At 49.2% G+C, this 9,728-nt stretch overlaps 1 protein-coding gene across 1 annotated transcript; it reads left to right on the forward strand.

The window, feature by feature from the left end:
- Positions 1-2,224: 2,224 nt before the first annotated feature.
- Gp93 (heat shock protein 90 Gp93) lies at positions 2,225-9,566 on the forward strand. The gene is made up of 7 exons (XM_077690623.1): positions 2,225-2,392; positions 2,659-2,761; positions 2,860-3,001; positions 3,072-3,188; positions 6,301-8,139; positions 8,240-8,332; positions 9,319-9,566. Exons 1-7 carry the CDS (start codon positions 2,347-2,349, stop codon positions 9,340-9,342), a joined length of 2,364 nt encoding a protein of 787 aa, XP_077546749.1. The 5' UTR covers positions 2,225-2,346; the 3' UTR covers positions 9,343-9,566.
- Positions 9,567-9,728: the final 162 nt, after the last annotated feature.

A 9,728-nucleotide genomic window follows, 5' to 3' on the forward strand; every position in this document is an offset into this window, starting at 1 on the left:
CATTGCGGAGGATCCATTGATTTCGAGGTGACCCTGTGAATTACGAAGAATAAGTCAAGGACCGGCGACCACGAGACGGAGAGGCCACTCAGAGCCGAACCACACTGACCCTGGCATCACATGAACTGTTTTCTCTCTGCGAGGAGCTCGTGCCGTGGACATGATTCCACCGCGATGGAAAGCGCACCACGTTGCGGAAGATCCATTGAACTCGAGGTGACCCTGTGAATTACGAAGAATGAGGCAAGGACCGTGCAAGACAGCAAGCGACGAATGATCGCCTTGAGAGAGGCGGTTTTGCACCGGATAATTGGCCGGAAGGAAACGGGCCGGACATTTTCGCCTGCAGCCAATGGGAAGTTCACGAAAGGGAAAGCGCGTTCTTTGATTGGGCTGCAGGGAATCCTTTGTGTTTAGAAAGCCCATATAACCTCTTGTAAATACACTGTAAATAGAGCAGAAGACGCATTAAACACTCTCTTCTCTCAGATGTCGTGGCTGTCTGATCCTCAAGGGGCCAGCAGATAACGAGTTCGTCTTCATCCCCCATGTCAGCGGCATCCATCTGTCGCTCAACCAGCAAGACGAACGTAAAGAAGGGGAGAACTTGACTCACCGATTCTTCACTTTCCTGTTTATTTTGTCGTTTTTGTTGCTGCCACATCGGAGTGTACAAAAGAAGTGGTCAGCTCAATTTTTTTTACCTCTGTCTTCTGTGCTTTATCTACCGTGTATATATCGATTGGGTATGATTACAAACAAATAGAAATATCATTCTCAAGCCGCGCACCGAAAATAAATTTCTGTCTAATCATACCTGCAACGCGAATTGATTGGGAAAACGTACAGGATCAACAATTTACTTCCCTTTCAAAACTAGCCCTTTTTGATTTTATGCCCTGTTTGCATCACTAGACTGTTTTAAGGCATACTCCTGGCTTGGAACAAAAAAAGAAGCACAACTCGTGATAAGCCACTGACGCGACGTGGAGCGCTCGCCTCTCCATTTCAAGTCTTGCACAGTGCTACGGGGCGATAAGAACCGAAACCATAACGACAGTAAGAATAAAAACATTGAAGGCTAAGGGTGAGGAGATAATGTGTACATTTTCCGCCGCGGCTACAAAATGCCGAAAGTAATCTTTTGCCGGAATCATTCTGTAGCCCACGGGAAAATATCTCAACAACGACTGGTGGAAAGGCCCGACGGCCAGCAAAAAACCAAGACTTCCTGGACACTGTCCATCAGGGAACCACTACAATTCAATGAACGTTTATGCGGCCTCCTTATCGCTTTTCTTTTCTTTTATGATCGGCTCCAATAAACGTTTTTTTTTCTTTTCGTGCTCCCCCGCGATCATCCGTGTAAAATTGTACAAGGAAGCAATGTCGTAAAACCTAGCGTTGGAAAGGACACAAAATGTCATGTCACATAAAGATGAAGCGAACAATGAACCAGCTTCGGCAGAAAATTTTGAAGCGTTTTATTGGGAGGGGTGTGACAACGTTTATATATATACATGATATTTGAACGCCGAGACAATCATTTGTGATGGCTTCAAACAGAATTCAGGCAATTACGCGGTCATGAGATGAAAATGCGAAGTCAGTTGTATTTTTCGGATTAAGAAAAACGTTATCCTAAAATTGATTTTTCTATATCTGTTAAATTAGCACAACCAATTTTCCGGTTCTTGGATTTTATTTGGCCGAAATATGATTCTATTCACTCGTACCTCAAAGGCGCAGCTAAGCTACCCTAGATAAAGTTACGTTAAACATCAAAAACAACAACGATATTACTACTAACAATATTTAATAGCGAGAACGTGTTCTCTGGATTGCTTGTGGGGCTAAATAGACGCCAGTCTGTTAGCGGACATCCAGAGAAGGTATGGCACACGCACAAAAAAAAAAAAGATGCATTTATTTATAGCTGCCAGAATCATGCGGAGATTTGAAGGGCTGCACGATTCTGAACCCAGTGCAGGCCAAAGTTTGTAGGAAACTCCAGCGCCACCGGAGCAGCAGACGAGACGGGTCGTGCGGGCGGTTGGCCGCTCTTTGCGAAAACAAAACCAAAATTCGACGCCGTCTACGACCTAGCACCATCGAGATCAACGGACCAATGGCGCTCCGACAACACAGCTGGTGCCTAGTCCGAGTCTGATTGGCCCCTTCTGCGCGCGTGTTGTACCCCCATTGGCCGAATGTTACACATGGAACGCGCAGCGGCCATTGCTCCTGTCATTTAGTAGCCGGCGAGCGTAGCGATCATCACCGGTGTGCGAGTCTTGCGGAATCGTTGCGCACTCGTGGCCTAGTGCCGGAGAAGCGAGCGTCAAAATGCGAGCCCTTGTGTTAGGCATCGTCGTTCTGGCCTTGTTTGTCGGTAAGTTCTGGAACGTTCTTGCCCCGATGCCTGCTCATATCTGGAAGCCGGCCGCCGGGTTTGGGTGAATAATAGCGCGTCGCGCTTGCCGACATCGCACGAGGCGACGACGTTCGAACACCTAATCGACGTGTCTTTTACCTAGCTTCGCGAAAAGAAAAAGGATGAATGTAACTGACATCTCGTTCCCGGGGCGCGATGTACGCATCAGCACTCGCAGGTGCGAGTTGATCCGAACTGCAGCGCTTTTGTAATTTACCACCCAGGGTGTTCGAGAGCCGAGGATGCGGAATCTAGTGCGGCGAGAGTTGACGAAGACCTCGGGCGGAGTCGTGATGGTTCCCGGACGGACGACCAAGTTGTTGAAAGGTGCGCTGATCATGGCCGGCGGAGACGCCTTGGAGCGGAAACGTATCTACAACTTCCGGAGGTGGTTCGGTGCTGAGCGATCGTTTCTTTCTCTGTAGGGAAGAAGAGGCGATTAAGCTGGACGGTTTGAACGTGGCCCAGATGAAAGAGATGCGGGACAAGGCGGAGAAACACGCCTTCCAGGCCGAGGTGACTCGCATGATGAAGCTGATCATCAACTCGCTGTACCGCAACAAGGAGGTGAGGGAAGATTGTGACGCCCGCGTACGAGCTCCGTTACATCTAACGCGAATCTTGTTTATTGTTGCAGATCTTCTTGCGAGAGTTGATTTCGAACGCTTCGGACGCCTTGGACAAGATTCGGCTGCTGTCGCTGACGGATCCGGATGTTCTCAACTCCAATCCCGAATTGACAATACGCATCAAGGTGAGTGTTTTGAGCGCGGTTAGAGGGTCACGGGCAGTAATGTATCTAATAGATTGCGCTCCACTCTGAGGGCTTGTTGTACACGTCAGTGTTCGTTCTGGTCTCGTGCCGCCCCCACGAAACTAACGTTCATCCCTCTGGATATGCGTCAGTTCATTTAGCGAACTCTAGGGTATTGGTCAAAAGGGCAGCGGCGTGGAAGAGCACTGTCCTGAGAGCCTTTTTTTTTTTTTTTCGCAGTCTCGTCGACTTGCCATTCGCCGTGCACTGTTTTTTGTGACGCCTTGTGACCTCACCGGTGGCATTTAAATGCGATGGCACATTTGCTTGACCACTGGCATTTTGCTCTTCACCTTACTTCTTTTTTTATCACATAGTTGCTCTCCAAGCTTTGCCCAAGTTGCTACAAAAAGAAAAATGGAATCGAAGCAAGCAGTGCATTTGTACATTTGCTGGTATCCCGTGGCTTATCCCAATCATTTTCAGGCCTGACGCTTCACTTTTTCGGAAAACTTGCTTATATCGACGGAGCATGCACTCCTGTGATACTCGCATTAAACCTGCTTGTCAAACTATAGTGCGGCCTGGTTCATGCTTCGCATTTTCTTTATGCGGACCGTTTTGGGGTCTCCATTGGCAGTTGTCTTGCGTTCTTTGATGGTTTATACCAGGGACTAATCGCAGCTAGTTTCTGAAGACGTTCGATATTAATTTATATCCCCAGCATGGATGAACCATTTTTGTCATTAGGGCGGTGATGCTTCTCTAATAACGAATCGTGGCAAATTCGTAGTGCCAGTACGCTTGTCGTAATAGTTTAGAGACCCCTCCCACTTTGAAGCAGGCACCTAGTTGCATGCAACATTGAAGGTTGATGTATAACAGCCTGTCAAACTGCAGGATCAAGGCCTACACTTTCAAGGCTAATATCCTGCATCATCCAGATTCATAATTAACTCAAACTAAAATTCCCTATTTCAGTCTCCCCTGCAGAGGCACATGCGCTCGAAAAAACGAAAAAGGGAGCACAAAACATACTGTCAGCCTCGACTGTTTTGTAAATATGACTGACAGGACCAATGGCGCTCCGACAACACAGCTGGTGCCTAGTCCGAGTCTGATTGGCCCCTTCTTGACTGACTGGATGCATTACCAACCTTTCAAATCTCTTTAGAGCTCTAGCAAGTTCCAAATAAGAGCCAAAGGCAATACATGTTGATAGGGAGTGCTTTGTTCCTGATTTTGGCATTTCAATGCTTGTAGGTAGACTGTCATTTTTCATTTAAAGATATTGTCATACAAGTGAGGTTCAATTGCTTGCATAAATTTTTGAATTATTCCAAATTAGTTGCTCAGTAGTTGCCTGCTACGCTTTGCCGTTGTGAGTACTGTTGGCTTGGCGGTACTTGCATCAGAAGCGCAATACCCTCCTTCTTAATGCCAAAAGTAGCTCAAGTTGATCAGTGATCAGTTCGAATAAGACCTACTATGAGGAGTAGGAGGCTGGTTAGCCCTGCCAATTTTATCACCAGAGTTTTGGCATCCTTGTTTAGCTTTCCCTTTTTTTACATAGATGCACATAGAGCTTCATATACGGTGAGATAAACAGTTATAAATGCAACCAAATAAACTTCCTTCCCATGTATTGCAAACACTTTGACAACTTTCGGTGCTCTAGTCCATTGGCAAATTTACCTTTTCCCTGGTTCAGTGACACCTGTCGTTGCAATGTGTTCTCTGTTACAATCCACATTGTCAGTTTGTTTATTGCACTGCCCATATTCACAAATAGTTACCTACTTTGCCTTGGAGCGACGCCAAATTCGCACTGTGATAATTGTTCTTCTGTCGGAACAGTTTAACACATTTTATTAGAATGTGCCGCATACATGGAACCGCGATCCCACTTCCTCGAAAACAGGGACCAGAACATCTAGAACAGGGACCAATAACTCTCAGATTATTTTAGGACCATGGATTTGTCTCTCGAAGCAGTGCCAAGCTCTACGGAGTTTCTTATTTGGATGGCATTAGCATAATTTCAGAATTGTACATTAGTCAAACCCGGGTAGAGCGAATTATGCTATATATTGAACAAAAAGATTTCAGTTACGGAAATACATGGGAAACATATTCCTTATAACGAAGTTCACATCGGATATATCGAACTCTGTACGCCTAGAATGGCCGCCGAAATGCATGGTCTCGAAGCGGCGATGGAAATGTGGATTGACCGCGACCACGGAGCAAGAGCAGCGACTGAGACATTGCGCGTCGCACGGAGTGATGTGACGCCCGACACTTTCCGTAACTGTTTCCGACGCGCGGGACTCGCGACGGAACCCGCCCAGTCAGCGAGTCCGGACCAAGACAGCAACATTGAATTGTGGGAAGAGCTCGCCAATATCCCCGATGATGTTGCGAGTGAGAGCCATCCCACGCTTATAATTAAGCGCTTTCAGCAGTCGATGTGCTCCGCCAATGCTTCTTCGATTTTGGAGGACGCGGACTCGAACTGGTGCAAATAATGTTTCGTGTAGAGAATGCTATGCTAGTTGAAGCCGCCAAAACGAAAGTGAAAACAAAAATCACCGCTTTTTTCTTTGCAAAGTAGGCAGTTCAGGCGGAAAGTAGCTTTAATACTTGCAATAAATGAATTATTTTGGGTATGGTAACGGCTACTTTACTGTGTTCGTTTTTGCATGCGGGGATGGTGGAGTTGAGGAGGGGGAGGGGGCTCCCGCGGATTGCGAACTTGTAACGATAAGTTCGTTATAGGCGGGTTCGGCTATATCGAACTATTGGATATATCGAACTAATTGAAGTGCATATTGCAGTTCGCTATAAACGGGTTTGACTGTATGTGACCCAAGCTCAGACCAAAAACCAAATTTGTGTAAATGTGCTATCGTGCCAGGACAGATACTTTTTTTTCTGTGCCCAGCTCATTTTTGGGCCTTTTCTTCTCCCATCCCTAAACCTTAGCAGAGAAGCATGTAGGCGACTGTAAGCGCCGGCAAAGCTCTCTGCTTTTTTTAACAAAGAGCTTTCTCTCTCTCTCTATGCAAATTTCAGTGCTCTTACAACATGGCTGATTTTTGTGCTTTCGCAGAGTGACAAGGAGAACGGGCTGTTACACATAACGGACACGGGCATTGGCATGACCAAGGCGGACCTCGTGAACAACCTGGGCACCATAGCAAAGTCCGGCACAGCGGAGTTTCTACAGAAGGTCGCTGAGACTGCCGATGCACCCAAGGAGCTGAACGACCTCATTGGCCAGTTTGGCGTGGGCTTCTACTCCGCCTTCCTTGTTGCCGACCGTGTGATCGTGACGAGCAAGAACAATGACGACGAGCAGTACGTGTGGGAGTCCGATGCTGGTGAGTTCACGGTGGTCAAGGATCCGCGCGGCAACACCCTAGGCCGCGGCACCCAGGTGACCCTCCAGCTGAAGGAGGAGGCTCGGGACTTCTTGGAGCTGGACAGTCTCAAGAAGCTCATCGAGAAGTACTCTCAGTTCATCAACTTTAACATCTACCTCTGGACGTCCAAGACCGAGATGGTAGACGAGCCTGCTGAGGAGGCCAAGCCGACTCCCGAGAAGGACGCCGAGGACAAGGATGAAGACAAGGTCGAGGAGGAAGAGGACGACGAACCCAAGACCAAGAAGGTTGAGAAGACCACGTGGGACTGGGAGCTGATCAACAGCGCCAAGCCCATCTGGACCCGCAAGCCGGCCGAGATCGAGGACAACGAGTACGACGAGTTCTACAAGGCCATCACCAAGGACACCAAGACTCCCCTGGCCAAGACTCACTTCATCGCGGAGGGCGAGCTCACCTTCAAGGCGCTGCTCTACATCCCCACGCAGCAGCCCACGGAGTCGTTCAACCGCTACGGCGGCAAGGTGGACCACATCAAGCTGTACGTGCGGCGGGTGTTCATCACCGACGACTTCCAGGACATGATGCCCAGCTACCTGAGCTTCATCCGCGGCGTGGTCGACTCGGACGACCTCCCGCTCAACGTCAGCCGGGAGACGCTGCAGCAGCACAAGCTGCTCAAGGTGATCAAGAAGAAGTTGGTGCGCAAGGCCCTGGACATGATGAAGCGCATCCCGGCCGAGCAGTATGAGCAGTTCTGGAAGGAGTACTCCACCAACCTCAAGTTGGGCATCATCGAGGACACGACCAACCGCACGCGCCTGGCCAAGCTCGTCCGCTTCCACTCGTCCAACGGCGACGGCCTGACCTCTTTGTCGGAGTACGTGTCCCGAATGAAGGACGGCCAGCAGATCATCTACTACATGGCCGGAGCCTCTCTGGATGAAGTGAAGCGTTCTCCCTTCGTCGAACGCCTGCTCAAGAAGGGCTACGAGGTGCTCTACCTCGTGGAGCCGGTCGACGAGTACTCCATCTCTTCGCTGACCGAGTTCGAGGGCAAGAAGTTCCAGAACGTCGCCAAAGAAGGGCTTAAGGTGGACGAGGGCTCCCGTGCTCGCGAGCGCCACGACGCGCTCGTGCGCCAGTTCGAGCCGCTGACCAAGTGGCTGGAGGACGACGTCTTCAAGGGCCGCATCCTCAAGGCCGTGGTCTCTGAGCGGCTGGCGACCTCTCCCTGCGCCCTGGTGGCGAACCAGTTTGGCTGGACGGGCAACATGGAGCGGCTGGCGCGCAGCAACGCCCACGCCAAGTCGCACGACACCATGCGGGACTACTACCTGAGCCAGAAGAAGCACATGGAGCTGAACCCCAGGCACCCGCTCGTCAAGGAGCTCCTGCGCAGGGTACACGATGACAAGAACGACCCGAAGGCGCGCAGCATGGCTGAGCTGATGTACGAGACGGCGACTCTCCGGTCGGGCTTCCTTCTCGAAGACACGCTGGCCTTTGCCGAGCGCGTGGAGACCCTCATGCGGAAGACGCTGAACCTCCCCGAGGACCAACCGGTAGGTGTCTCCGGGACTGGGCTTGATGTTGCGGGGTTGTAGGGGAGAAACTTGGCCTGTCTTCTAACGAACCCCTCGGGTGGGATGTGTATCTTTGCAGGTGGATGAGGAGTTTGATGAGGAGGGCTTTGAGACAATCCCGATGGACCTCACGAAGAAAGATGAAGAGAAGCCAGACGAGGAGGAGGAACCTGTAAGAGTCGTCTATGTTGTTACACAGCATGTGACTTGCATGTTTCGTTACAAGCGAGTGTAGTCTTCCCTGCTCCTGACGTATGCTGAGGGATCCCCGCTGTCGCTAACTGCAAAAAGCACTGGCCTAATAGTGTAGCTTTGTCTGAGCTGTGATGTTTGCTCTTTGATGGTATGGTGACAAGAAGTTGGCCATGTCTGCTTGCCGATTCAAACATGCAGGTTTCGTTAAGCTAGACTTCCTAGCTTCTAAATGGTGTTCCCTTTGCCATATCCCACAATTCGCAGTTAAGTAGAGGGAGGTTGGATTTATGCATTTTTGCCCCATCTCCATGTGTACTAGAGCACTAAATGCATTTATCTGCAGCCACATCCTGGCAGCCTGATTATTACTGCCGCAGCCTTATTATTAGTATTGGCTTAATGTACTGTATTGTGCTTGTGTGCACTTACACCCGTCTCAATATTCTGTTGCCGAGATCTCTGATTAACAATGCTGGTGAAAAAAGCTTCAGCAATTGCATTCTATCATTTTTGGGTTGGCATACTTCCCACTAAATTCTACGTGGCCGACTATTTGTCTGCGAGGAAATGTTTCTGCCAAGTATTTTTTTTCTGCCCCCCCCTGAACAGCCTGTCGACAGAAACAAGCGTGCAACTTACTCCATGCTGTTGTAGTTTGCACCACGGCAAACTGAAAGTGTCGTTTCTGCTCGGACCATTGCAGTTGAAAGTGTTGGGTTTAGGAACCAGGTTGCGTCATCTTCCATGCACTGGAATTGGGTTTTTCAGAGGTGAACTGAGAACCAATTATGGAGGGGAAAAAATTTGCCTCGTATCATCCAGTGAGATTTCCCATTGTGTCGGGCTGGCACCTTCTAGCACTTGTGCAAGTGCAGTACCCGCATGCACTTTTTGTACACTTAGTTTGCGCTATTGAACAGACACATGCTGCTTTATAAACACTGTAATGTTTTCTCTTTGCAGAGGGATGAGCACGAAGAACTTTGAAAAAGTCAGCGGGGGGACGTCTTCCATTTTGTTACGATACACCGGTCACCATCATGACATCAGAGTTTGGCGGCGCAGGAGGGGAGAGCTGTTTCACTTGCAGCAAAAACACCTGTCACCATCCATCTCATCATCACCCCTGTATATTTATGCTGGCTCTAAGCCAGTGACCTTTTCTGTTGTGTTCCCTGTGAAATAAACCCTTAGTTTGTTTTTCAACTGTTTCCTGGCCATGTGTGCTTTTGTTTGCTACACCGCACCCAAATTTGTGGTGTGGCATGTTGTAGAATTTCGTTGCTCATTGAGGAACATGTGAAAATGTTGAGTGCACAAGCGAGTCTTGGGGGAAAAAAAAAACCCCTCCAGCAACCCTCCCCGGTAGTTCT

Source organism: Haemaphysalis longicornis, unplaced genomic scaffold, assembly GCF_048455015.1.
Source record: "Haemaphysalis longicornis isolate Haplotype H1 unplaced genomic scaffold, Haemaphysalis longicornis Haplotype H1 scaffold_10, whole genome shotgun sequence".
NCBI classification, from domain to species: Eukaryota; Metazoa; Arthropoda; class Arachnida; order Ixodida; family Ixodidae; genus Haemaphysalis; species Haemaphysalis longicornis.

Excerpts from the sequence above, each read along its gene's own strand:
- Gp93 (XM_077690623.1), top strand. The coding sequence starts at position 2,347 with ATGCGAGCCCTTGTGTTAGGCATCGTCGTTCTGGCCTTGTTTGTCG. Across the intron at positions 3,002-3,071 it reads CGCTGTACCGCAACAAGGAG|ATCTTCTTGCGAGAGTTGAT; the intron begins GTGAGGGAAGAT and ends TTATTGTTGCAG. Across the intron at positions 3,189-6,300 it reads AATTGACAATACGCATCAAG|AGTGACAAGGAGAACGGGCT; the intron begins GTGAGTGTTTTG and ends GTGCTTTCGCAG.